General features: G+C 55.9%; 1 protein-coding gene across 1 annotated transcript; it reads left to right on the forward strand.

Moving 5' to 3' along the window:
• Positions 1-986: 986 nt before the first annotated feature.
• On the forward strand, positions 987-27,026 carry LOC130844858 (myosin-6). The gene is made up of 37 exons (XM_057721135.1): positions 987-1,187; positions 2,339-2,482; positions 2,726-2,882; positions 2,980-3,007; positions 3,293-3,404; positions 3,677-3,769; positions 4,477-4,540; positions 5,072-5,170; positions 5,625-5,728; positions 5,814-5,952; positions 7,566-7,834; positions 8,111-8,281; positions 9,468-9,777; positions 10,494-10,564; positions 10,855-10,942; positions 11,031-11,148; positions 11,294-11,417; positions 11,702-11,838; positions 13,830-14,085; positions 14,232-14,474; positions 14,624-14,800; positions 15,081-15,226; positions 15,471-15,561; positions 17,906-18,295; positions 18,634-18,760; positions 18,852-18,970; positions 19,321-19,517; positions 20,065-20,248; positions 20,422-20,587; positions 20,718-20,842; positions 22,091-22,399; positions 22,639-22,842; positions 23,720-23,845; positions 23,938-24,213; positions 25,692-25,787; positions 26,470-26,604; positions 26,952-27,026. Exons 1-37 carry the CDS (start codon positions 987-989, stop codon positions 26,973-26,975), a joined length of 5,820 nt encoding a protein of 1,939 aa, XP_057577118.1. The 3' UTR covers positions 26,976-27,026.
• Positions 27,027-27,959: the final 933 nt, after the last annotated feature.

Genomic DNA, 27,959 nt, shown 5'->3' on the forward strand with positions numbered 1-27,959 from the left:
TGGGGTTTGGGTGGAGCTCTGTGGCCAGCCCTCAGAGCCCCCAACTTGAGGGGAATGGGGTGTAGGTCCATTGGAGATCCAAGGGTTCTGCTAAAACTGACTTTCTCGAGCCCTGGGAAGTTCCCACTGACAGAGGAGAGGTTCCAAGGGGAAAACCAGAAACCTCTTTTCTTTTCCTATCTGCATTTCTTTCCCTGCATCTGTCCTCCTCTGCTTTCTGTATCCTCCATGTGCTTTCTCCATCTTTGTCCCTCCTTGGTTGGCTTCCCTCTCTTTGTCCAATTTTATTTTGCCTCTTGGTCTTTGTCAGGACTTGTCACTATCATACTTCTTTGTCTCTCCTCCTGCCCTTCTTGGCTGTGTGTTCTAATCTCCCTGCCTCTCTCTGTTTCCGACTTGGATCCCACATCCCACTCCTCGCACTTTCACTAGCTCTGCATCCTTCCTTTCCTTTCTCCCTGCCTCTCATCTGCCCCTGACTGCCCATCTCGGTCTGTCCTGCTTGGCTGGCTCTCGGTTGAACCTCCCGGCTTACCTCTCCCCATGGGCCTGCCTCCATTGTTCTGCATTCTTCTTGTCTGTTCTTCTCTCTGCCTGGCTGTAGCTCTGTGGCTCCACCCATGGTCCAGAGTCTCCAGGATTCTCTGTGAAGAGATCACCAGGTAAGAACCACCTCAATTTTCTCCTGAAAGCCAGATTGCCAGACCAGGGCCCCCCATCTCTCCTCTGAGCAACTCAGCACCTCACCTTAGCAAATTCTAGCCAATTCCACCCCACACAGACCCCGACACATTCTCCTTCAGCCTCACATCAGAGGGCAAGGGAAAGAGGACCCGAGTGGGGGAGGGCTGGACCCAGGCCAGGTAGGGAGGCGAGAATGATAGGACCTAGGCAGTGAGGAGGTGGGGCAGGGAGTGGGGGTGCAGAGGGCAAGGCCACCCACTGAGGCCTGGACCCTCCTGTCTTGGCCACAGAGGAGCGACAAGATGACTGACTCCCAGATGGCCGATTTCGGGGCGGCAGCCCAGTACCTCCGCAAGTCAGAGAAAGAGCGTCTAGAGGCCCAGACCCGGCCTTTCGACATCCGCACTGAGTGCTTCGTGCCGGATGACAAGGAGGAGTTTGTCAAGGCCAAGATCCTGTCCCGGGAGGGAGGCAAGGTCACTGCTGAGACGGAGAACGGCAAGGTGCGTGGGGCACAGCACAGGGTGGAGGGTGCAAGGCTGGAGCCACGTGCTGGGGGGCTCTGGAGAAGAGCCAGAGCCAGCAGGGGGCTCGTCCTCGAGAAGCCCAGCATCTGAGAGAGCTGACCTTCTTGTTAGGTCTGAGCAGGTGTAACAAGGCATCAGCCCAGGCCCTTGCCGGAGAGGATGTTGGAGGTGGGGAACCTCGGCTGGTTTCCTCCGCAGAAGGGTCTTGTAGATAAAGAGGGCACAGACACAGCATCAAATGAAGCTCCCTTCTCAACCCTGCATCCTGCCACTCTGTGCCTCAGTTTCCTCCATGGACCAACTCTCCCCAATCCTCCCCAACCATACCAAGAGCAGAAACTCTTGAGCTGAATGCTCAGTCCAGGGCTGACAGCTGGCACTCAGAAATCCACAGTCCCTGGTCCCTCAAGCCAGCCATGAGAACTGCCACTGGTCCACAGCAGTAGCTTGGAACCACGGGCCTCGCAGACCCGCTGGCTGACTGTTACGTCCCATCGAGGTGTGCAGGAATAGGCTACAACCGCTGGGGGCTTGGACGTTGAACCCAGCTCTGTCACTAGCAGCCACCCTGCTGGCAAAACAGTTAGTTATTCGAACCACGGTTTTCTCCACTGTAAAAAATGCTGGAATACCTATTCGGAGGATCTCATGACGTCAGGGCATGGCAAACTGACCAGTGGCAATCACACCACTTGACAGTGACCGATGAGGAGCGTAGGGTAAGTGGGTGAGATGTTTTTCCAGTAGCAGCAAGGTTTGCCCTGAGCAACTGACTTCCTCAAGCACCGCCCCCAGGAGTCCGGGTAAGGTGTGTGTGGGCAGGTCAGAGAGTGGCCAGCCCCTCCGAGTTTGCTTAGCCAGGGACTGCAAGGTGATGCTCAGGGGCACAGGGTCTACTGGTAAGACACAGGGACCCTGAGACAGTCCCTAGGAAGGCAGAGACAGTCGGCGGGTAAGTTATCTGGCATCGTGGGGAGCTATGGGGTAGCGCCCAGGCACTGGTGAGAGAAGAGCTAGGGGAACGAGGCCAGGTCACGACCTCTGGGAGGAGGTACGTGGGCGAGGCTGGCGAAGGTCCTGGTGCGAGTGTGGTCACCCCTGTCCTACTGCCCCTACCCCCTCTCCAGACGGTGACCGTGAAGGAGGACGATGTGTTGCAGCAGAACCCGCCCAAGTTCGACAAGATCGAGGACATGGCCATGCTGACTTTCCTGCACGAGCCTGCGGTGCTTTTCAACCTCAAGGAGCGCTACGCGGCCTGGATGATCTATGTGAGTGCGTCCTGCACACACTGGGCAGCCTGTCCTGCACAGCGTCCAAATAGGCCGAGGCGACTCTCTCAAGGGAAGGGAGTTGGAGCTCTCCCAAGGGGCCTTCTGCCCCCTCCCCAGCCCTGGTCAGCTGCCGGAAGAGAGCAGCCAGCTGGGGTGACCAGGGACTCCTCTGCCTGTCACCACTCCCCACCCCAGGCTCTCCCCTCCAACCTCTCATGACTGCCCTGTCTCCTGATTCAGACCTACTCGGGCCTCTTCTGCGTCACCGTCAACCCCTACAAGTGGCTGCCGGTGTACAACGCCGAGGTGGTGGCCGCCTACCGGGGCAAGAAGAGGAGCGAGGCGCCGCCCCACATCTTCTCCATCTCCGACAACGCCTACCAGTACATGCTGACAGGTGGGCCGGCAGCCCTGACGTGGGCCCCCTCAACCCCACACCCGTGGACCTGGGCCCTCAGCCCTGACTCCATTGCCTCTCCTCCTTCCTCTTCCAGATCGGGAGAACCAGTCCATCCTCATCACGTGAGCAAGGGCCATCCAGCCACAGAGGGGCCTGGGGTGGGGTGGAGCCAGGCTGGTCCCTGGGGGTGCTGGGGTGGGGAGGAGAGGTTTAAGGCAGTGATTGCAAGGAGCTGGGCTCTCCGAGGAGTGCCAGAGTGACCTACAGTGATGGGCAGATTCTGCAGGGAGCTGCACCCGGGGGGAGGAGATTAGATGTCTGGGACTCTGAGGGAGGAAGGTGCAGTGCTGAGCTTGGAATGGAGAACAGTGGGAATCTGGCTTCTGATGGGTCCCTGTTGCCTCCAGTGGAGAATCTGGGGCAGGGAAGACTGTGAACACGAAACGTGTCATCCAGTACTTTGCCAGCATTGCAGCCATAGGTGACCGTGGCAAGAAGGACAATGTCAATGCGAACAAGGTACAGGGTGGGCCACAGACTCAGCAGAGGGGGACCGGGGCGGGGGGCAGGCTGACCAGGGGACCCCTAGCCCTGCCCTGGGGAACAGTGAGGACAGCATCCCTGAGCCCAGTGCTCAAGACCTTCCTGGCCGGAGACACACACTCTGAGGTCTGCATACGGCCCTTTGGAGCTGCAGACCCACCAGCAGTCCATCCAGCCCCACCCCCACCCTCCCACCACCAGCTGGAGGTGGACCGGAGATGAAGCTCTGCGCTCCGCTCCCTCTGCAGGGCACCCTGGAGGACCAGATCATCCAGGCCAACCCCGCCCTGGAGGCCTTCGGGAATGCCAAGACCGTCAGGAACGACAATTCCTCCCGCTTTGTGAGTGCACCTGGCCACTGCCAACTGGCCTCACGTGGCCTCAGCGCAAAAAAGGGGGGGAGTTTTGCCAACAGTCACCACACCTGGTTGATTGTCCTGTGTTTGGTTTTGGGATATCAAATAGCGCACACACACACACACACACACACACACACACACACACTCTCCACTCCAAACCCTTCCCCCTCAGCCTGGCCCCCAAGTTCTGGGAACTCAAGAAAAGAGACCCGGAGCCTGTTCCAGAGCCATGTAACAGGGCTGATTGGAGTCACATTCTAGATTTTCCTTAAGACTGTTTCCAAAGCTCCAAGTGGGAAGGGAGCACAGGCATTGGAGCCAATTCCCCAGCGTTCCATCTGCCCAGCAAGTCCTCACACCTCTCTGAGCCCCAGTTCCTTCGTCTGTGAGACAGAGGTTGTAGTATCTACCTCGCTGGTTACTGGGAGGATTACATGAGATCACATCAGAGGTACAAACATGACACATTCTGTGTTCACTCCTGTGCCATTGTTTCTGCCCTGGAGATCCCCAGATGGTATGTGGGGATGGGCATCCTCTTCCCTGTTTTTCTGATACTAACCTGGGGCTCCAAAGAAGTCATTTACATCTCCAGAAACATCCAGGGCATTCTGGGTTGCGTTGAGGTCCAGGACCTCCATCTCTCTCTTCCGGCCAGCTCTCTCACTCTTTGTCCCATCCACCCCCAGGGGAAATTCATCAGGATCCACTTTGGAGCCACGGGAAAGTTGGCTTCTGCAGACATAGAGACCTGTGAGTGCACGGGGAGCCCTGCCCACCCCTCTGGGTCCTCCACCTCTGCCTTCGTTCCCAGCTGGACCCCCCACCTCAGCATTTCCCCTCCATCTTTTGTCTCTGTCTACATTTGCCTCTCGGCTTTAGAATTCTTTTTCCTTTATTTACTTTTTTTTAATATTTTTGTATTTATCTACTTTGGCTGCGCCGGGTCTTAGTTGTGGCACGCAGGATTTTCGTTGTGGCATGCGAGATATTTTCGTTGTGGCATGTGGACTTCTTAGCTGCGGCATGTGGACTCTTAGTTGTGGCGTGCATGCGGGATCTAGTTCCCTGACCGGGGATCGAACCTGGGCCCCCTGCATTGGGAGAGAGGAACCTTACACACTGGACCACCAGGGAAATCCCGAGAATTCTTTTGCCTTTAAACCGTGTCTTTCCCTTGGCTCTCTCCACTTACCGCAGGAGCCTTTCTCTCCTGACCTCTACCCTTTTGCTGGCTCCGCTCTCTCCCTCCTGACCTGCCTTCCTCTCCTCTCCTCACGTCAGATCTCCTGGAGAAGTCCCGGGTGATCTTCCAGCTGAAGGCTGAGAGGAACTACCACATCTTCTACCAGATCCTGTCCAACAAGAAGCCAGAGCTGCTGGGTGAGCCCAGCCCGACGCCCCTGCTTGCCCCCAGCGCCCTCCAAAAGCCCGCCTGTGCAGGGCGGGCCCCCCGTCCTCCTCGCCCGCCCACCGCCCCGCTCACACCCCTCTCCCCTCCATCTGCGCGTTGCCTTTCTCTTCCTGCCTCAGCTTGGACTCACCTGCGTCCACTCTTGCCTCCCTTTCCGCCCTTCCCCGTCCTAGTTCTCCTGCTCCTTGTTGCTTTCCTCCTTCTCCTCTGCATGTGCCTCCCCTTATCCCACCTGTCATCCCCCCACGGTCCTCCCTCCTTGGGACCCCGCCGCCCACGTTCCCTTTGCTTCTGGATCCTCCCCTTGGTCCTCGCTGGCTGTCCTCCTCCCTCCCTGCTCCCGCCCCGCTCGTCTCTCCACCCCTCCCCCACCACGGCCCTCCCCCACCCCCTCATCCCCTGCCCCGTCCCTCTCCCGGACAGACATGCTGCTGGTCACCAACAACCCCTACGACTACGCCTTCGTGTCTCAGGGGGAGGTGTCCGTGCCCTCCATCGACGACGCCGAGGAGCTTGTGGCCACGGATGTGAGCGGGGCGGCCGAGGGAGGGCTGCCGGGGCTCCTGGGCCGCCCGGCCTGCCACCCACTCCGTCTCTCTTGCCCTGCCCCAGAGCGCCTTTGACGTGCTGGGCTTCACTCCTGAGGAGAAGGCCGGCATGTACAAGCTGACGGGCGCCATCATGCACTACGGAAACATGAAGTTCAAGCAGAAGCAGCGGGAGGAGCAGGCCGAGCCCGACGGCACCGAAGGTTCGAGAACCGGAGGGCAGGCGCTGAGAAGGCCGGAGGTGCTGGGTGTCTGCCCCTCATACAGAGACAGTGCTCTGGGAGCAGGGTCTCCCATCCCGTGCTTTGTCCAAAACGGGTGACTTTCAACAATTCTTTTTTTTTTTTTAATTTATTTGGCTGCATCAGGTGTTCGTTGTGGCATGTGAACTCTCCGTTGTGGCATATGGGCTCTAGTTCCCTGACCAGGGATCGAACCTGGGCCCCTTGACTTGAGAGTACAGAGTCTTACCCGCTGAACCACCCGAGAAGTCCCCTCTCAACGATTCTTAAGGAGCTACGGTCACAGTAGTGGTGCTAGGACCACGATAGAGAAAGTGGGAAGAAACTGCAAGTAGGAGAAGCAGGTGTTTGAAGGCAGCGCTTTCTCCCAGGGGCGGGCTCAGCCCCACCCTCAGCCCCACCCCCACCTGGCCCAGTCTCCAGGCTTTCGCCTCAGCGAGAACCTAGCCAGATGCCACCCTCCGTCCCAGACAGGCCGGCTCCAAGAGGATCTGAGGCTTGTGGGTGTGTGAGGGCAGGGACGTGGGAGAAGTGGGCAGACTGGGAGGCACCTCAAATCCCGCCAGCTTCTCAACCCCAGCAGCACCGAGCAGAGGTGACTTGGGGAGATTTCCTCCTGCATCCAAGACTCCCCCAAGCCTAGGAAAGCACAGACCTGATCTCTGCACATCCCCATCACTAATGTGCTGTGTATGTGAGGGATGCCCAGCCCTTGGCTGAGCCCCCGCAGGCTCCAAGCCCTGTTCTGTTTGGGAGGCAGGAAGCCGGGGGTCAGGACACAGCTCAGGGCACTGGCACGTCATCCACATCACTGGGCCTCAGTTTCCTCCTCGTGGAATGGCGTCAAAGCACTTCCCCGCTCCTTCTAAGGCTGTTTCGAGAATCCTTTGAGAAGGAGATGTGACAGTGTGAACAGGGCTGGACAAAAGCCCAAGGTTATTCTTCTTGGCCCACCTTCAAGGACCCCTTCTCTATAACTGTCCAGATCACATGCCAGGCCTGAGTTTCATAACAGCATGTATCCAGTTATTGCAAAAGTCTTGAAATTAAACCAAATAATTTTCTTCCACATAGAGCTCACATATCGGATGGCACAGTTGGAGAGCTGGGGACTGGGAGAGGGTGACCAACATGCTGTTAGGAACCTCGATTTCCCAGCCAGTCAAGTTGGCGGACACGTAGATTCAGAGTAGAGCATGCCCGGTCCTGGGCTAGATCCTGGGGTTGGGGACGAAGGAGGGAAGGAGCCGAGGACGTTATCAGCCACAATCCCTGCCCTGAGAGATGAGGGGATGCAGTGAGGGTGGGGGACGTGCTTACAGCAGTGCTGGTGAAGGGCCTGGCCCAGAGACACACAGGAGAAGAAAAGACGGAAGCGAGGGGGCAGTGTGGTGATGGAGGGGCCTGGGCTCCAGCCTTTCTTGGGCACACACTGGCTGTGTCACCATGGCAAGCGTTTTGCCCTTCAGGCCTCGTTTTGCAACTCCTTAAAGAGAAGGGTAGGACCTGATGGTCCTGGGCAGGGAAGGAGGGTCTGTTGAAAGTGCTTGCTTATCCCTTTCCTTCTCCACCAGATGCCGACAAGTCCGCCTACCTCATGGGGCTGAACTCAGCCGACCTACTCAAGGGGCTGTGCCACCCTCGGGTGAAGGTGGGCAACGAGTACGTCACCAAGGGGCAGAATGTCCAGCAGGTGTACTACTCCATCGGGGCACTGGGCAAAGCCGTGTACGAGAAGATGTTCAACTGGATGGTGACGCGGATTAATGCCACCCTGGAGACCAAGCAGCCGCGCCAGTACTTCATAGGCGTCCTGGACATCGCCGGCTTCGAGATCTTCGACGTGAGTGGGGAGCCCCAGGGCCGGGAGGACAGGAACTCACTGGTTCGCACAGGCAGCCACCCCTGGCTGAGCCGGCTACAGGCCAGGCGCAGGGAGGGAGGCGGGCTCCGCAGTGGCGGAGAGGGCCATGTGTCTTCAGCGGGCTCTCCCTCCTGCCCTGACTGGGGAAGGACCAGCCGCACCCCTTGCTGGGCTGGACGCAGCCCTGGGCCGACCCCATGGGCCACGGACACCTGCCCGCCTGACCCACTGCCCCCCGTCCCCGCTGCCCTGTAGTTCAACAGCTTCGAGCAGCTCTGCATCAACTTCACCAACGAGAAGCTGCAGCAGTTCTTCAACCACCACATGTTCGTGCTGGAGCAGGAGGAGTACAAGAAGGAGGGCATCGAGTGGGAGTTCATCGACTTTGGCATGGACCTGCAGGCCTGCATCGACCTCATTGAGAAGGTGCCGCCTCAGCCCCTCCGCCCGGGTGCCCCTCACCTGCCATCCCAAACGAAGTGGCAGCCCCATCCCTCTATTGCCTCCAGCATCCCAAGCCTCCCTCCAGGCCCTGCTTTCACACTGTGACGTCACGGGAATACACAGGTCTAGCCTTCCTCCTCTCCCAGCACCTAAGACCTTGTCCCATCTGGTGGACACCTCCCAGGGTCGTAAGAGGGGGATGTAGGGAAGGAGAGGGCTCCTGGCCCCTCTGACACCCCGTGGGAAGCGTCATCCGTGGAGAGAACCTGGGCTGAAACGAGACACGTTGGCTTCCCATCCTCTCCCTGTTGGCTGAGGATAAGCCCGTCTCCAGCTCCTCTCATCTGTGGAGGTTCCTCAGAGGAGACAGGACGGAGCTGGCAGGAGGCTCGCGGTGCGGGCTTGCCCTCAGGGCTCCTTTGCTGGTGGAGGACAGAGCCCGCAGCTGCTGCCCCTCCCCCAGCCCCGCCACGGCCAGTCAGGAGGCTTCCCCACAAGCTTTGTGTAGTTATCCAGGGTGTTGCTCTTCCGGAGGCCTCAGATTTCCCTGAAATTGTATGGGAAAGCATGTGTGGGCTGGTGTATGTGGGGGGGGGGGTATATGTAAGTGTGTGTGTGTACATGCATTTTTCTGGGGAGGGCGTCTCTGGATTCACCAAATTCTCAGTAGGATTCCTGTCCCAGGAAAAGTCCAGAACTGCTACGCTTTCTGAAGTGCAGGACATTGTGCAGAACCTGGATCCCTCTGACCACTCCTTGAGAGATTGTTACCCGTCATACAGGCACAAGTCTGTCCTGCCCTGCAGTCTGGTGCCGCGGACACACTTCTGTCCCGACTCCCACCCTGCTCTGGGGCAGGGAGGCATCCAGGAAGGAAGGGCTGTTTTGTGAGCCCTGGGGGGCCAGGGGGATGGGGATTGGGAATACAGGGCTCTTCTCTGGGTCCACTGGGGCAGAAAGAGGTTACACAGGCCAGATCTGAATGTATTTGGATTTAGGTTAACTCCAGGAATATTGGCTTCCTGCATCAGGACACGGGGTACCAGCACCGGCTGCCTGTGGCCTGCTAGCTACACCTGGCTGCAGTCTTGCCTCTCTCGGGGTGTGGGACTCTGCAAGCCTGGGAGTGCGCCCAGTGATGCTCTCCCCCTCCCCTCCCTGCCTTCAGCCCATGGGCATCATGTCCATCCTGGAGGAGGAGTGCATGTTCCCCAAGGCCACCGACATGACCTTCAAGGCCAAGCTATATGACAACCACCTGGGCAAGTCCGCCAACTTCCAGAAGCCACGTAACATGAAGGGGAAGCCGGAAGCCCACTTCTCCCTGATCCACTACGCCGGCACCGTGGACTACAACATCTTAGGCTGGCTGGAGAAGAACAAAGACCCGCTCAACGAGACGGTGGTGGGCTTGTACCAGAAGTCCTCCCTCAAGCTCATGGCCACACTCTTCTCCTCGTATGCCTCTGCGGATGTCGGTAAGAGGGCAGCCCTGCACTGCCAGAGCAGTTCTGGAGGTACAAGGGGCCAGGCTCCTGCTGCTTCAAAGCACACAACTCGAAAGGCAGGAAGGAGCCTGTGAGCCACGGGAAGGGGTCAGGAGATCCCACAGCGGCCCGTCTGTACCCCTTCTGTGGAAGTGCCATTTTCCCCTTTGGGTTACGGACATTGGTGTACGTGTTGTGCGCCTCTTCAAGACTCTGAGCAACGGAGGATCAGTGAGGGTGGCACACATCACGGCAGCAGGCCTGGCACGGCCCCGAGACTGCAGGAAGTCACAGTAAATGTTGAGAGATCACTGAACATGCGGTAGAACAAACGAGACTCCAGTTCAGAGAAGGAAGAGAAAGGGTGTGGATTGAAACGAGGAGGGTAAAGTACAAGAAGAAAAGTAGCGAGTGGAAAGATGTAAGCATGGGGGGGGGGCGGGTTAGCAGAGAGTGGGAGGAGAAAGCGCTGATGTTATTTCAATGCCTACTATGTGCCAGGCGCTGGACAGGCGCCCTCCATGCTCGATCTTTTCTAATCTTCTTCACACCATCTAAAGCAAGTGACTCTCCTCCTCATGGGAAAACTGAGACTTGGAGAATAACTTGCACAAAGTCACACAGCTAGTGAGCAGCAGAGCCCTGCCACCGCCCAAGGGCTCCTCTGTCTTCAAGTCCTTGTTCATCATTCCTTCTCTTGTTATTAGGGGACAGCGGTAAAAGCAAAGGAGGCAAGAAAAAGGGCTCGTCATTTCAGACAGTGTCAGCCCTCCACCGGGTAAGAAGGGCCCAGAAATGCCAAGAGACTTGTGGTAGACAGGCCCAGCCCAGAGCATTTTGTCAGCACCACCCTAACCTGATGCTCTGAGTCTAGGGAGGAAAGAAGCTAGAGCTATGTGGTGGTTTTTGGTGTGTAAATTCCACACAAGCCTGAACTCACTTCATAAATTATGTATCATCTCCCTATCCCTTTGAGGGTTCTGGTGACAGGTTGTCTGGGGCCCAGGCCTCAGGGACCAAAGGGATGGTCCCTGTGGCTCCTGACCTCCAACTCTCATCCACCCTCAGGAGAATCTGAACAAGCTGATGACCAACCTGAGGACCACCCACCCTCACTTCGTGCGCTGCATCATCCCCAATGAACGGAAGGCTCCCGGTAAGCAATGCACAAGGCTCTAGTCTGGAGAGTGCTTGGCATCCACTTGCCCTGAGGCTGACCCCCTCCCTCTTGCCTCCTGCCACAGGGGTGATGGACAACCCCCTGGTCATGCACCAGCTGCGCTGCAACGGCGTGCTGGAGGGCATCCGCATCTGCAGGAAGGGCTTCCCCAACCGCATCCTCTATGGGGACTTCAGGCAGAGGTGGGTACTAGGGTGCCCCAGGGCTCAGGGAACAGGAGGAGCCTGGGCGGCCTGGGGCGGGAGGGAAGTCTGCAGGTGACCTCGGATTCTGTGGGCAGAGCAGATCAGTGCAGAATGTGGTCAACTACGGGCACCTCCCTCCCAGGTATCGCATCCTGAACCCAGCAGCCATCCCCGAGGGCCAGTTCATTGACAGCAGGAAGGGGACAGAGAAACTGCTGAGCTCCCTGGACATTGACCACAACCAGTACAAATTTGGCCACACTAAGGTGAGTCTAGAGCCCCATAGGATGGAGTTGGAGGACATGTGGCCATGCTGAGTGGATCAGCTGGGAGTTTGGAAGGCAGACCCCTGATTCGTGGCTTTCCTTATCAACCAAGGGATGAAACCCAGGCTTCCTTTCTGTCTTACTTTTCACATTTCACTCCCAGGTCTAGGATGTGCGGGTGATGGGGCCCTGGGAAGCTCAGCCAGGGTCTCCCACACTATCCCTCCACCCTGGCTACCCTTCTCTGAGGCTGCGGCCCCCTTGACTCTACCCCTTGTCCCCAGGTGTTCTTCAAGGCTGGGCTGCTGGGGCTGCTGGAGGAGATGCGGGACGAGAGGCTGAGCCGCATCCTCACCCGCATCCAGGCACAAGCCCGGGGTCAGCTCATGCGCATTGAGTTCAAGAAGATCCTGGAGCGCAGGTGAGGCTGAAGGAAAGAGAGAGGCACTTCCAGAGATGTAAGAGCAGACTAGCAGAGCCAAGTGGCATGGGTCAGAAGACCTAAATGCAAATCCTGGCTCCACCACTTACAAGCTGGCCTTGGCAAGTGACTTTACCACTCTGGGTCTCATTTTGAATTCTTTAAAAAAAGAAAATTCCCCTTAGGGAAATACAAATTAAGACTCCAATGAGAGGCCATCTTAAAACACTAGATTGACAAAAATCAAGAAGTCTGACCCACTGCTTATGGATGTGTAAATTTGTGCAATCTCTTTGGAAAACAACTTATTGTTTTCTTCTAAAGTTGAACAAATACATACCTTTCCAATCCTGAGTGCACTCCCACAGAGAAACTCCTGCACGTGTACAACACGAGGCAAATCTTTGTAGCAGGATTGGTCAAAATAGCAAAGATCTGGGAACATCTTGAATTTCCATCCACAGGAGAATGGGTAAATAGCAGCATATGCATTCAGGGGAATATTATACAGCAATGAAAAGGAGGGAACTAAAACTATGTGGTACAACATGTTTGAACCTTAAGAGCATATTGCTAAGTAAACACAAGCAAGTCACAGAAGGATACATATAGTGTGACACAATCTTTATAAAGCTCAGAAATAATTTTTATTTTTTAAGGTTTTTTTTTAAATAATTGATTAATTAACTAATTTATTGGCTGTGTTGGGTCTTCATTGATGCGTGCGGGCTTCCTCTAGTTGTGGAGAGTGGGGGTTACTCTTTGTTGTGGTGTGCAGGCTTCTCATTGCCATGGCTTCTCTTGTTGTGGAGCACAGGCTCTAGGCACGTGGGCTTCAGTAGTTGCAGCACGTGGGCTCAATAGTTGTGGCTCATGGGCTCTAGAGCGCAGGCTGTATAGTTGTGACACATGGGCTTAGTACCTCCACCGCATGTGGGATCTTCCTGGACCAGAGCTCGAACCCATGTTCCTTGCATTGGCAAGCAGATTCTTAACCACTGTGCCACCAGGGAGGCCCAGAAATAATTTTTTAAATCGCATATTGTTTAAAGATACATGCATATATGGTGAAAATATTTTTTGAACAAGTTAGGAAAGGAAAAACACAAGATTCAAGGTAGTGGCTACTTCTGCTGGAAGGACCAGGAAAGGGGATGGGGTGAAGCCCACAGGTAGAATCAACAACGGCAATGCTCTAGTTCTTATTTGGGTGATGAGTTCATGGACAGTCATTTTGTTTCATGCTTCATAACTTACACATATATTATAGATATTCCTAAACAGAAAATGTCACTTTTTAAAAATTTATTTATTTACTTATTTATTGGCTGTGTTTGGTCTTCATTGCTGCATATGGGTTTCCTCTAGTTGCGGTGAGCGGGGGCTACTCTTCATTGTGGTGCCCAGGCTCCTCATTGCGGTGGCTTCCCTTGTGGTGAAGCACGGGCTCTAGGCACATGGCTTCAGTAGTTGCGGCACACAGGCTCAATAGTTGTGGCTTGCAGACTCTAGAGCACAGGCTCAAGAGTTGTGGCGCATGGACTTAGTTGCTCCACAGCATGTGGGATCTTCCTGGAGCAGGGATCGAATCCGTGTCCCCTGCATTGGCAGGCGGATTCTCAACCACTGCACCACCTAGGAAGTCCAAAATGTCATATTTTTTAACATATTTGAGGTTCTTATGAGATTAGAAACACCGAACACAGTAAAGATTCTACAAGTGGTAGCTTCCATGGCTACTTATACCCCAGTAAGGAAGCTATAAACTGCCCCTTTGTTGAACTGATCAATTAATAAATGTTTATGGAGCAACTCCATGTTCAGTATGGTAACGCTGAGGTGGGGTTGCATATCATGGCTACAAGGCAGGGTTCCTGACCTCAGGTGCCTACAAACTTGCTTAGATGTGCTGGGAGCCAAGTGCAGCTGGCCCCGTGATTGGGAAGTGCTCTTTCACAGTGCCCCTCCCTGCCTCCACATTTCTTTGCCAGGGACGCCCTGCTGGTAATCCAGTGGAACATTCGGGCCTTCATGGGGGTCAAGAACTGGCCCTGGATGAAGCTCTACTTCAAGATCAAACCGCTGCTGAAGAGCGCAGAGACAGAGAAGGAGATGGCCACCATGAAGGAGGAGTTTGGGCGCATCAAAGAGACGCTGGAGAAGTCGGAGGCTCGGCGCAAGGAGCTAGAGGAGAAGATGGTGTCCCTGCTGCAGGAGAAGAACGATCTGCAGCTCCAAGTGCAGGCGGTGAGACCATCTCTCCTCTCCCCTCCCCTGGATTATAGCCCGTCTCATCACCAGGGACTATGAGTTTCAGAGCTCTGGCTCTCTTTAAGACCCTGGATCTCTCCTCTCTTTCATCACCAGCTCCCCTCTCTGTCCTCTTCTCCCAGGAACAAGACAATCTCAATGATGCAGAAGAACGCTGTGACCAGCTGATCAAGAACAAGATCCAGCTGGAGGCCAAGGTGAAGGAGATGAACGAGAGACTGGAGGACGAGGAGGAGATGAATGCCGAGCTCACTGCCAAGAAGCGCAAGCTGGAAGACGAGTGTTCTGAGCTCAAGAGGGACATTGATGACCTGGAGCTGACGCTGGCCAAGGTGGAGAAGGAGAAGCATGCAACAGAGAACAAGGTGAGGGCAGCTCCTTCTGGCTCCAGACCCAGTCTCCTCAGGATCCCCAGACCTGACTGTGGTCCTGGTCCTTGGCATGGGAGGTCTCCATAGATGTCTCCAGGTTGGTGACCTTTGACCCTAAAGGGGATGGGGTTCTTGGTCAACAGGTGAAGAACCTGACAGAGGAGATGGCTGGGCTGGACGAGATCATTGCCAAGCTGACCAAGGAGAAGAAAGCTCTGCAAGAGGCCCATCAGCAGGCCCTAGATGACCTTCAGGCTGAGGAAGACAAGGTCAACACCCTGACCAAGTCTAAGGTCAAGTTGGAGCAGCAGGTGGATGATGTGAGTAGTAACAACCATGCTCCAGCTGTCTCAGGTTGAGATTTTGCAGCAACACCAATGGCCAAGGAGTTCCCAATCCCTAGAAGTAACTTCCGTGACCCTGATGCCCTTTTCTTTGTGCAGTTCCTCACTAAGCTGGGTCTCTGAATCCTTCAGGCTTGCAGGGATTACTCTGCTGGTTTGACTTCCAATCCCACTGGACTTTGGGTTTAGAAAGGAGCAGGAGAGGATGCACTGTGGATCTCAGGTTTTCTACATCCTATTCATTTTTCTCCACCAGCTGGAGGGATCCTTGGAGCAGGAGAAGAAGGTGCGCATGGACCTGGAGCGAGCAAAGCGGAAGCTGGAGGGTGACCTGAAGCTGACCCAGGAGAGCATCATGGACCTAGAGAACGACAAGCTGCAGCTGGAAGAAAAGCTCAAGAAGTAGGAGCCTGAGGCGGTCAGGAGGGGCTACTGAGGGTGTCTGGCTTGAGGGTTAGAGCTTAGGGTGCTACACCGCCTCTGGCCAAGGCTGCCCTGGGCACAATGGGAGCCAGGAGGTCAATCACAGCCCCTCCCCTGCCTTCACCCTCGGGGCTGGGGGAGGGGACCGGTCCTGTCATGCTGAGGCAGAAGAAGAGGACAGGCACAGAGAAAGGAAAACCACCTGTCACCCCCTTCTTTCCAGGAAGGAGTTTGACATTCATCAGCTGAACAGTAAGATTGAGGATGAGCAGGCACTGGCCCTTCAGCTGCAGAAGAAACTGAAGGAAAACCAGGTGACGTTCTTCTGGGTGCAGCCACCAGGGAGCTCAATGGCTCTGAGGCAGCTGAGGCTGCAGGAGCTGCTTAGGGTTCTAGACAGTATCCAGAACTCTAAGCTGCCCAGAGGCCCACCAGCCCTGACTCACAGGCACTTAGGAACATCAACCTTTTCCATTAGAGCAATAATGTCTTACTTCAGCAGGGCTATCTAGGGGAGAGCATGGGGGATCATACTTACTGAAAGGGCTTCTCTTGCTGAGCTATGCTCTGCCTCATGGGTTTTCTGCTCTGGGACAATTGATAGGGCTCAGTTTTCTTCTAACCCTTCCTTTGGTGCTTCTCCCCACTTCAGGGGGGTGAGAAGGGCCTTCATGGAGCCCCTTCCCATGGGGAGCTCTGTTCTTACTCTTCCCAGGTACTTACCCTAGCCACTAACTCAAGCTGAATCCCCACAGAGCATCGTATCGTGATATGGAGTCGAACTCCTGCAGCCTTGAGCAAGTCACCTCCCCTCCTGAGCCTCAGATTCTCCTCTCATCTGTAAAATGGGACTAATCATCCCTGCCTTGCAGAGGACCAGAAGAAATACTGTATAGAAACCCACTTTGTTAACCAGAGGCGATATATATATGTCATTTTAATATAGCTCAGGTTGGAGAAGTCAGCCAGCCACTTGCAAGACCATGTTATTTTGTCTTCCCCATGGCTTTCTCATCCCTCTGCAGGAAGAGGTTGACTTAACAGCCAGAGTCTCCCTTGTCTTTAATGCACCCTGAATTTTAAAGTGCTTTTAGTCCCGTGTTTATCAGAAAAGCCCTGGAAGCAAGGAAGGCAGGTATTCTCATTCCCATTTCATAGCTGCAGAAGCTGTATGGCCACATCTGGACATAGTGACCACAAAGCCACAGGGACTCAGCTATTATCCTCTCATTTTCTTATGACACCACTGGAAGAGAGAGCTGATCTCCCCTCAGAATTCAGGGCCGATGGCCCAGTGTGCAAGTGACACATGAACATAATTCCATTCCTCTGGGGGCTGCTCAGCGGCTGGCCTGCCTTCAGTGGTACTCTTCCCTCCCATCTTGGGTGCCCCTTCTGGGTTTTAGCCAGAATATTAGGACATCCCCAGGTTCTTCTACCCTGGCTCTGGGCAACCTCTTTGACTCGTTGAACCCAGAACAACAGTGCTGTTATCCTCACCAGGTCCTGGCAATGGGCTGTGGCTCCTCCTTCTTCCTGCCCAAGCTCTTGCACTCAGTCCCCCATTCTCCACCCCGGGTGGTCCTCTCTCTCCTGCTCCCAGGCCCCACACACACATTCCATCAATACCAACCTTAACCACAGATGAAGGGATTCCATCAATCCTCCCCTCTGCTCCTGGCTAGTCAGACAACAGATCAAAATGGTAGATGAGACATTCTCTCAATTTAGTCAAGGCCAAGGCCAAGGCTAAGGCCAGGAAAAAATGAAGTAGGGACATGATACAGAGGAGGACACCCTACTAGCGCTCACCTGGCCCAGAAGGGAACAATCAAGCTGGAACCCAGCCCTGGGCATAAATAAAGTAAGCCCTGGGGAGTGAGGAAAATGGTCGATCAGACCTTGTGCTTAACTTAGAAGACGACAAAAGTTTTTCATTATTTTGAGGCATGTTGTTGCAAATATTAGTAAAATACAAGCACCAGCTTCCCCACCATATCATTAGCAGAGCAGAGCCTTCTGAATCTGCAGGATCCTTGAGATTCAGGATCTCACAGGATCTCAAGATCCCTCTTTGAACACAGATTTTCAGGATTCAGGGCTGCAGATGCTCCGACTGGGTCTGAGATGCCCCTCCAGGAACGCTTTGAAGGTGTGCCTTCAACAAAGTTCCTCCTGAAGGACTGTGCATTATAGGATGTTTAGCAGCCTCCCTGGCCTCTGCCAGCTAGATGCCAGCAGCAACACCCCCTCTCCCTCTCTCCCCTCTCCAAGTCATGACAATCAAAAATGTCTCCAGGGACTTCCCTGGTGGTCCAGTGGGTAAGACTCCAAGCTCCCAATGTAGGGGGCCCGGGTTTGATCCCTGGTTGGGAAACCAGATCCTACAGGCATGCCGCAACTAAGACCTGGAGCAGCCTCAATAAATAAATAAATATTTTTTAAAAAGTTATAAAAAAGAAAATAGCATTTAAAAAAAAGTCTCCAGACCTTGTCAACTGTCCCCTGGGGCACAGAATATCCCCTGGTGAGAATCACTGCTCTGCAGGACCTGGGTGCTTCGGCCAGGAGCCTTCTGTAGCCCTGGGAGGGGCCCTGGGAGGGGGCTCCGATGGAGGGTTCAGGTGGTGGGCCTGAGCCCCCTGTTATCCTGCCCAGGCACGCATCGAGGAGCTGGAGGAGGAACTGGAGGCCGAGCGCACCGCCCGGGCCAAGGTGGAGAAGCTGCGCTCAGACCTGTCCCGGGAGCTGGAGGAGATCAGCGAGCGGCTGGAGGAGGCCGGCGGGGCCACGTCCGTGCAGATCGAGATGAACAAGAAGCGCGAGGCCGAGTTCCAGAAGATGAGGCGGGACCTGGAGGAGGCCACACTGCAGCACGAGGCCACAGCAGCCGCCCTGCGCAAGAAGCATGCCGACAGCGTGGCCGAGCTGGGCGAGCAGATCGACAACCTGCAGCGCGTGAAGCAGAAGCTGGAGAAGGAGAAGAGCGAGTTCAAGCTGGAGCTGGACGACGTCACCTCCAACATGGAGCAGATCATCAAGGCCAAGGTGGGCCTGTGCTCTCCTCTCCTTGCCCTCTCCTCCCTCACAGCCTAGCAGTGTGCCTTCCTTTCACTTCCTCTCTGCCATCGCTCTTATTCTCACTTCCTTCATCACCCTCTGGGCTCTCTCCCTTGCACCCAACTTGCCCTTCACCTGTGTCTCCATCTCCCTTCCTGAATTCATGCAGTCTCTTCAGACTGTGCCTCTCCAGCCCCACCCCCTTTCACCCCCCACCCCTCCACCCCCTGCCTCTGTGCCCTCCCCAACCGCGGCCCTCCCTTCCTCCCTCCGGTGGACCCAGCCCCTCCCACATTCACCTCTCCCTTGTCCCTTACCGCCTAAAGGCAAACCTGGAGAAGGTGTCCCGGACACTGGAGGACCAGGCCAACGAGTACCGGGCAAAACTAGAAGAGGCCCAGCGCTCCCTCAACGACTTCTCCACCCAACGAGCCAAGCTACAGACCGAGAATGGTGGGTGCCCCTAACCAGCACTGCACCTGCCCCAGGGAAGAGCATCAGTTGCCCTCTTCCATGGCCCACAAACCCTTGTTCCCACCTGCAGGTGAGCTGTCCCGGCAACTGGAGGAAAAGGAGGCGCTGATCTCCCAGCTGACCCGAGGAAAGCTCTCCTACACCCAGCAGCTGGAGGACCTTAAGAGGCAGCTGGAGGAGGAGAGCAAGGTGAGGCCCAGGGGCAGCAGACAGGACTGATGGCAGCCCTGGGGCAACCAACCTCAGAAATGGTTGCAGAGAGGCCTCTGTAACATAATAAAGACCACCAGGCCAGGTTCTTTTACTCTTCAGCTAAGCCACACCTGAACATCACTAAATGCCTCCTTTCTTACTTAGAAGAGGTGGGCAAACTGGGAAGGTACCTCGAGATGTTGAGATTCCACACCAGCCCTCACCCCAAAGGAGGCTGGGGCTTGGCTGATGTTCATAGATATGAAAAGCATCTGGAGAATGGGGAGAGGGCCTTCCCTCCCACCTCCCCAGGAGCTGAACCCACCTCCCGGTGCCACCTCTCCCAGGCGAAGAACGCCCTAGCCCACGCGCTGCAGTCAGCCCGGCACGACTGTGACCTGCTGCGGGAGCAGTATGAGGAGGAGACGGAGGCCAAGGCCGAGCTGCAGCGGGTCCTGTCCAAGGCCAACTCGGAGGTGGCCCAGTGGAGGACCAAGTATGAGACGGACGCCATCCAGAGGACCGAGGAGCTGGAGGAGGCCAAGTGAGTCCCAGGCGGCCCCCCACCCTGCTTCTAAGGGAGGAAGGCTCAAGAGGACCTGGGTGGAGACAGGCAGAGGGGGCATGGCAGGGAGATTTGAAGTGGAAGAGAGGGGATGGGGAGAAACGTGCTGGGCATTACAGGTGCTTAAAAGGGAGCCTGGATCCTGCACTCTGAGTGAACCCTGGCTGGCCCTGACTCACTTCCTGTGACGGGCGAGCTTTTGGCCCGGGTTATACCTGATGCTCACGTATAAGACGAGCAAAAAGCTCGTTGGTCAGAGGAGCTACCGCCGATCAGCCTGGGTGCAGAGAGGTGGGGGCTGCCACCGTGATGCCAGTACCGTAGAGGAGAGGCTCCACTCTAGGCACCCACAGCCTTGGCTCCCTGGAGGCTGGGGTTCCAGGGCCTGAAGGGCTGCTCAGTATCCCAAGGAGCTGTGGGGAAGGGCCAGGTCCTCTTCATCGGGCAGTTCAGGGAGGGCGTGGTCCCAGGGTCCTGCTGTTCCCAGGTAGAGTGACACACGCACACACCCAACCGCCCTGGGCAGGAAGAAGCTGGCCCAGAGGCTGCAGGACGCCGAGGAGGCCGTCGAGGCCGTCAACGCCAAGTGCTCCTCGCTGGAGAAGACCAAGCACCGCCTGCAGAACGAGATCGAAGACCTGATGGTGGACGTGGAGCGCTCCAACGCCGCCGCCGCGGCCCTCGACAAGAAGCAGAGGAACTTCGACAAGGTGGGCCCGGGCCGGGGGCCGCAGCCAGCGGGGCAGAGCAGGCGCGCAGGCGGGAGTCGGGAACGTCCTCCCAGCAGGCAGACGCTGGGAGCAGGCTGGGCCCGGGAGAGGGGCCCGGGCGCCCCTGGAGGTGGGGCTGAGGCTGCGGCCTGGGCCGCGTGCCGTCCCCGCAGATCCTGGCCGAGTGGAAGCAGAAGTACGAGGAGTCGCAGTCGGAGCTGGAGTCCTCGCAGAAGGAGGCGCGCTCGCTCAGCACCGAGCTCTTCAAGCTCAAGAACGCCTACGAGGAGTCCCTGGAGCATCTGGAGACCTTCAAGCGCGAGAACAAGAACCTGCAGGGTGCGGGCCCGGGCCGGGGGGCGGGGCGGGGCGGGGCGCTTCCGCACGTGGCGCCACCCGGCGGCTCCCAGAGGCGCGCCCCGCAGGGGACCCGGGCTGCCCCCCGCTGAGCGGCCCGCCCCTCCCACAGAGGAGATCTCCGACCTGACTGAGCAGCTGGGCTCCAGTGGAAAGACCATCCACGAGCTGGAGAAGGTCCGCAAGCAGCTGGAGGCCGAGAAGCTGGAGCTGCAGTCGGCCCTGGAGGAGGCCGAGGTGAGGCCCTGGGTCTGCCTGCACCCCTGCCTCCGACCCTGTCCTACCCACCCCTACCCTGACGCTGATTCAAGACAGAATCTATCAGCTCCTTATTCTTAATCCGAGGACATATACCCACTACCTATGATTACCTCCAAAGTCAAGGTCTGCACAACGGAAAATGCCACAACTTGATCATAGGCCGTAGGTTTCGTTTCCCGCTGGGTTTATAAAGTTGAAACCTGGCCATCATAAGAACCCCTCAGGGACTTCCCTAGTGGTGCAGTGGTTGAGAATCTGCCTGCCAATGCAGGGGACATGGGTTCCATCCCTGGTCCTGGGAGATCCCACATGCCGGGGAGCAACTAAGCCCATGTGCCACAACTACTGAGCCTGTGCTCTAGAGCCCACGGGCCACAATTACTGAGCCCATGCACCGCAACTGCTGAAACTAGCACACCTAGAGCCCTAGAGCCCAGGCTTCGCAACAAGAAAAGCCACCACAGTGAGAAGCCTGTGCACTGCAACAAAGACTAAGCCCCACTTGCTGTAACTAGAGAAAGCCTGCACGTGCAACAATAAAGACTCAATGCAGCCAAAAATATAAAAAATAAATTAGTTAAAAAAAAAAAAGACCCCTCAGACGGGGTGGGAGCATGGGCTCCAGCGTCGAACAGATCCGAGTTTGAAACTTGGCTTCAGGACCTCCACTGTGTCATTGGGCAAGTTCCTTAACCTCTCTGTACCTCAGTTTTCTCATCTGTAAAATGGCATCAATTGTACATACCTCATAAGATTTTACTCATGACTATTATGAAGATTAAATGAGGTAACGCACTTAAGCCCTTAATATCTATTAACTATTGTTACTGTCCATTTTTAAGAACCTAGGGATAGCCCTGAGATTTGGGGCTTCTAACTTTTTTCACTACAGGGTGACGGACCTGGGAAACAAAGAGAAATGTTTGAATTTGTAGTTGTAAAAATCCTTCCCTTTCCTATGATATTTCAGATGGGTCAGGATCATGCAGTGTTGGTACTAGAGGGTCTTGGCAATTGTGAGGTCAAAACACTTTCCTTGATAGAGGAAGCCTGTGGTATCCAGCACTTCCTCCCCCAGAGCACCAGGGTGGCCTGGGATGCAGGTCCCACCTCCCCATCTCTTCTCAGCTCTTCCCCTCCTGGCTGACACCTTGCATCCTCCCGGCCTCCTTCCCCCACATACCCTGTGCCCTAACTGTCTACTTTGGTCCCTCTCTCCTCCAGGCCTCTCTGGAGCACGAGGAGGGCAAGATCCTCCGGGCCCAGCTGGAGTTCAACCAGATCAAGGCAGAGATCGAGCGGAAGCTGGTGGAGAAGGACGAGGAGATGGAGCAGGCCAAGCGCAACCACCTGCGGGTGGTGGATTCACTGCAGACCTCCCTGGACGCCGAGGCGCGCAGCCGCAACGAGGCCCTGCGGGTGAAGAAGAAGATGGAGGGCGACCTCAACGAGATGGAGATCCAGCTCAGCCACGCCAACCGCCTGGCTGCCGAGGCCCAGAAGCAAGTCAAGAGCCTCCAGAGCCTGCTGAAGGTACCTGGTGACTCTTGGAAGCAGGAAGTCACCTCACCCAGAGGGGGCGGTGGCCGAGTTGGCGGGTGGTGTCCCGTCACAGCACCAGCCCCCTCCTGCCGCTGGGCCATCGCAGACCCCTCCCACGGGCCCCGCCCCGGCCAGCGCAAGGGGCTCTCCACAGCATCCAGTTCAGCTAACGGCCTTCTGCTGGGCCAGAGCGTGGCTCCCTCCCTCACGCCCACTCTCCTGGTGTGCAGGACACCCAGATCCAGCTGGATGACGCAGTCCGTGCCAACGACGACCTGAAGGAGAACATCGCCATCGTGGAGCGGCGCCACAGCCTGCTGCAGGCCGAGCTGGAGGAGCTGCGGGCCGTGGTGGAGCAGACGGAGCGGTCCCGGAAGCTGGCCGAGCAGGAACTGATCGAGACCAGCGAGCGGGTGCAGCTGCTGCACTCCCAGGTCAGGAGGCCAGGGGAAACCTGCCAAGCCGCAGAGCCAGGACATCTAGCAATATTCTGAACCAGGTGCCCCAAGGAAGCTTATGTCCAACCAGGATCATAAATTATTTCATCTCTTGGGCCAACTCGCATCTGTTAGTCATGGCTGTGGAACCACTACCTTGGGAAAGGGGTCTACACTTAGACGCTAAGAGTATCATGGTTGATTGGTGATGCCTGCCTAAGTCACAAATCTGGGAGTCGTGGAATGTATGCTGCTACGTGATATCCTACATCTAGAGGACAGCCAGCCTCAGCTTGCTCTATTAAAATGGGACTTTGGGAGTTTAAAGAAGCACAACTGCCTCTATTTGCAAACCAGATTCTCCACAGAACACCATTTTTCTGCAAACACACTGTTTTCAGCTATACTAGGCAATGAGTTTTTATGTCCATCTTACTGCACTGCCATGTGGAGTTTTGTTCCATAATCTAGTATGTATGGAAATGATATCGCCCATTGATGTGGTCCTGTCTTCCTTACCCCACTCTTTCTATAACTATAATCACTTCCAGGATACAATCCCCTTAAAAAAAAGTTGTTCCCATTTTCCTCGGAATATTTTCATACGCCTGCATAGACATCTTACTAATAAGCTCAGGAGTAGAACTGCAGACCCTTTCCTGCTTGAAGTCTTTCTTCAGAGCGGAGTCATCTTAGATATAACATCTAGAATATATCTATTTTCGTAGGAAAAGAGAAAGCAGGTGCTAAACAAGGAAAATACTAAAAGCAAGACACGTTTTTTTAAAAATGACCAGTTCTCAATTTCTCTGGGTAAAGGTGTAGAACCAGGTAACAAAGTATGCATTCAATAGTTTTCTTTACCCTTATCTAGAACACCAGCCTCATCAACCAGAAGAAGAAGATGGAGGCAGACCTGACCCACCTCCAGTCAGAAGTGGAGGAGGCAGTGCAGGAGTGCAGGAATGCCGAGGAGAAGGCTAAGAAGGCCATCATGGATGTGAGTCCCCCTGCCCCGACCTGCCTGCTCCAAGACAGGGTTTCCTTGGCCTTGAAGACATCGGCCACGTATCACTTCTCTCCCGGGCACAGGCCGCCATGATGGCGGAGGAGCTGAAGAAGGAGCAGGACACCAGCGCGCACCTGGAGCGCATGAAGAAGAACATGGAGCAGACCATCAAGGACCTGCAGCACCGGCTGGACGAGGCCGAGCAGATCGCCCTCAAGGGCGGCAAGAAGCAGCTGCAGAAGCTGGAGGCCCGGGTGCGGGAGCTGGAGAACGAGTTGGAGGCCGAGCAGAAGCACAGCGTGGAGTCGGTCAAGGGCATGAGGAAGAGTGAGCGTCGCATCAAGGAGCTCACCTACCAGGTGCGGGCGTGGTGGCCGTGCTGGGGCCGGGCCCTCAAGAGTAGACGTGAAAACATATCCCTCGCGCCACCTCCTGACCCACGCAGGCCCCACGCAGAGCCACCCAATCCTCCCGCCACCTGCTCCTTGAGAAGCTGTCTTGAGATTAATTTTCTGTCACAATCTCTGGAGACAGTTTTGGCTCGAGTCCATGAATTTTTCTAGTTCTACTTCTTGAAAGCTCTTTGAACCAGCATTTTCCCAGTTTTTTAATAACCTGAGTTGCTACCATGAAGGCTTCAGAACAGTCCAAGGAATCCTTCCACCAGCCTCAGAAGCAGGGGCATCGTGTGGCATTTTAGTGATAAAAGTCAGGGATGGGAAAAGACTCAGATCTTCCATGGAACTTCTGGGACAACAGACAGAAGGCCTTAGGGAAAGAAGATCCCAAAATGTTCTAAGCCCTCCATCTGCATAGCTCAGAGCTTTTGCCCTTAACCTATTATTTTCACAGTGTGCCTGGGCAAGAAAGACAGAGAAAGGGGGTATTGGTCCACTTGACAGCTGGATATGAGAGGCACAGGAAAGAGATACAGATGCAGAACTTCAGGTGTATGGTGGGCATAAGTGGAAATAGCATCCTAGCACATGCAATGATCAGGAATGATCAAGCAATATCGGAGCCATTGGTCCTGGTGCCAGATACCTGACCCAGTACAATATATGTTGGGTTATGATAGATGAGAATGATCTGGATTATGATAATCCCTGCTTTCTGCTCTCCTCGTTAGTCCTCTCTGGTCACTCTAGAACCACTGGCCAAGAGCAGGTGCTCCAGATTAGAGCTGGAACAGCCCTGATGTCTCCATATTATCAGATGAAGAAATCCTATTTGGTTCTGAGCCCCTCCTATTTCTCACTTTAGGCCCACTGTCCTCCTTGCTTTTTATTTTATTTTTTATTTCATTTTATCTCATTGGCTGCGTTGGGTCTTCGTTGCTGCGCACCAGCTTTCTCTAGTTGTGGCCATCGGGGCTACTCTTCATGGCAGTACTCGGGCTTCTCAGTGCAGTGGCTTCTCGTTGTGGAGCACAGGCTCTAGGCATGCGGGCTTCAGTAGTTGCGGCATGTGGGCTCCAGTAGTTTGCAGCTTGCAGGCTCAGTAGTTGTGGCACATGGACTTTGTTGCTTCGCGGCATGTGGGATCTTCTTAGACCAGGGATCGAACCCGTGTCCCCCGCATTGGCAGGAAGATTCTTAACCACTGCACCACCAGGGAAGTCCACCTCCTTGGTTTTTAGATCCAGAACTGAGGACCTTGCCTTGCCCTTTGGCCTATAAGTAGCATCAGAGATGAAGTTTCCCCACCACCTCTTTGACCTAGCGCATTGGAGGGAGGGGCAGCTCAGGTGTGGGGAGGAGATGGGGTGGTGAGGGAGGGAAAGGTGATCGCTCTTGCTCCTTCCCCAAACTGGCTTCTCCCCCCCACATGCCCCCAGACGGAAGAGGACAGGAAGAACCTGCTGCGGCTGCAGGACCTGGTGGACAAGCTGCAGCTGAAGGTCAAGGCCTACAAGCGCCAGGCTGAGGAGGCGGTGAGTTCATGGTTTACTCCACACGCCTCTCATGTGTCAGAACCAAGAAATGTCCATCCCAGCGTGGGGCTCGGATGGAGGGTTTGCTATTCACTTTAACTCTCAGACTCCGAGCTGTGTCAGGCGCTCTAAGCTAACAAAAGCGAAGCTTATGCCACCTAGGACCTGCCCACAAGCTGCTTATAATCCGTATACCAGTGAGCCCAAGAGCAGGCAGTGCAGCTGCTAAGGCAGGTCAGGGGGCCAGCAAGTGCTGAAGGCCAGAAGGTGGCAGGAGAACTGGGCCTGGAAGGGGACCTGAGCAGGCATAGCACAGTGGGGAAGACATCCAGGTAAGCCCAGAAGTGTGGGTGTGAGATGCTGATGAGCACACCTGTGCAGGAACCCCTGGGGGCCAGGTGCGTCTGTCAGAGTCACATGGACGGGTGCAGGGAAGCTGGATTCTGGGGTCGGGGGGACCAGGCAGCAGGGGATTTCTCTTGAGCAGTGAGTGGCCAGGATTCTGAGTGCTGAACAGGTCTGAGGAGGGTGCCAAGCCAGGAGCAGGACACCCTTGGCAAGGCAGTTGCCGGAACACGGGTGAAGGGTGAGAGCGCCGAGCCCCCGGTCAGGGACAGGGAGTCCCCCAGACTAAGAGGCTGGGCCCCCCTCACCTCATCCTCCCACCCCCGAACTCCCGCAGGAGGAACAGGCCAACACCAACCTGTCCAAGTTCCGCAAGGTGCAGCACGAGCTGGATGAGGCCGAGGAGCGGGCAGACATCGCTGAGTCCCAGGTCAACAAGCTGCGGGCCAAGAGCCGCGACATCGGGGCCAAGGTGGGTCCTGCCCCAGACCCTGTCACCCACCCCCTCAGCGCAGCCCCAACATCAGTGCCCTCAGAGCGGGCACTCCTCCCCCTGTAATTGGATAACCCTGAGGGTCCCACAGCCCCCACACCTGAGCATCCCCCCTCCTGCTCAGAGAAGCCCCCTACAGACTGGAACCTCCTTAGAAAGCCCAGTCCCACCCACCTAAACCACAAAGACCCCTAAATGGGACCCCAAGATCCCTGAGGCCTGGACCTCTCCCACTCAGGGCATCTCCCTTAGGCCCCTAGAGATTCCTCCCCACAACCTTCCTCCTTCTTGCCAGCTGTCCCCTCACACCTTTTATTCTTTCTCAGCAAAAAATGCACGATGAAGAGTGACACTGCCTGTGGAACCTCGCTCTTGTGACCTGCAATAAATATAGTGCCACACTCTGCCTGAGCTCCTGTCCTTACCTCCGGCCAGCCGGGAGCCATCCTGGCCTCCTGGGGGGAGGGTAGCCCCACCCCTGCGTCAGAGCTGGGGAAGCCCAGACTGCCCACATCTATAGAGGAGGAACCGAGGCCCAGAGAGGTGAGGGGACCTCCCTGAGGTGGCAGAGCCGTGAGTCCCCGTATTGCTCGGTCAACCATACAAGGGATGAGAGGGAGAACTTTCAAAAGTGGAGAAAACAAAGGCACCAGAGGGTGAGCCAATTCTAGACACTAGGAGACAGACTTTCACTCCTGAAGCTGAAGCCACCCTCCACCTACCCCACCCCTGAGGCCACAGGATCAAAGGTGTCCTGGGACACCCATTCCCTCCAGAATGAATTCTTCACTGACGCCAGGAGAGGCTCAGAGCTGGCTGGGGATGGAGACGTGGATAAGAGGGTGGTGACACAGGTCCGTTTCTGGTCAGCCCCTTAGAAGTAACCCACAGGGAGTCCCCCACCCCATCAGCAGCCGCTGCAGTTGGCTGGGGCCCGGATCTACGGGCCACCCCTCACCATGAGGGCATCCTGAGACTCTGGAGCCAGCTGACGCCACGCTGAACCCAAGTGCGGGGTGGACCAAACCTAGGCCCCGCTTGTCTCATTTTGACCTCTTGCACAGACACAGATGAGCGGGGTACGCACAGGTGCACACCCCAGAGCACACTTCTGCTCCCTCTGAGCTCCCACCAGGGACAGGCTGGCCCAGGTCATGCAGCTGCTCAGGGGACAGGGTGGGTCCTAACCCCACTCTGCTCCCAGCAAATCCCTGACCACCTTCTCATCCCTTCATGTGCCCCTCTCCCCATCTCCTGGACTCCCCTGGCTAAGCCCTTCCAATCCCTCTTCTGAGGCCTTCACCTTGCCCTGCCCAAGGTCGGTCACCGGTCTT

The sequence above is a fragment of the Hippopotamus amphibius genome, chromosome 2 (assembly GCF_030028045.1).
Source record: "Hippopotamus amphibius kiboko isolate mHipAmp2 chromosome 2, mHipAmp2.hap2, whole genome shotgun sequence".
In the NCBI taxonomy this organism is placed as follows: Eukaryota; Metazoa; Chordata; class Mammalia; order Artiodactyla; family Hippopotamidae; genus Hippopotamus; species Hippopotamus amphibius.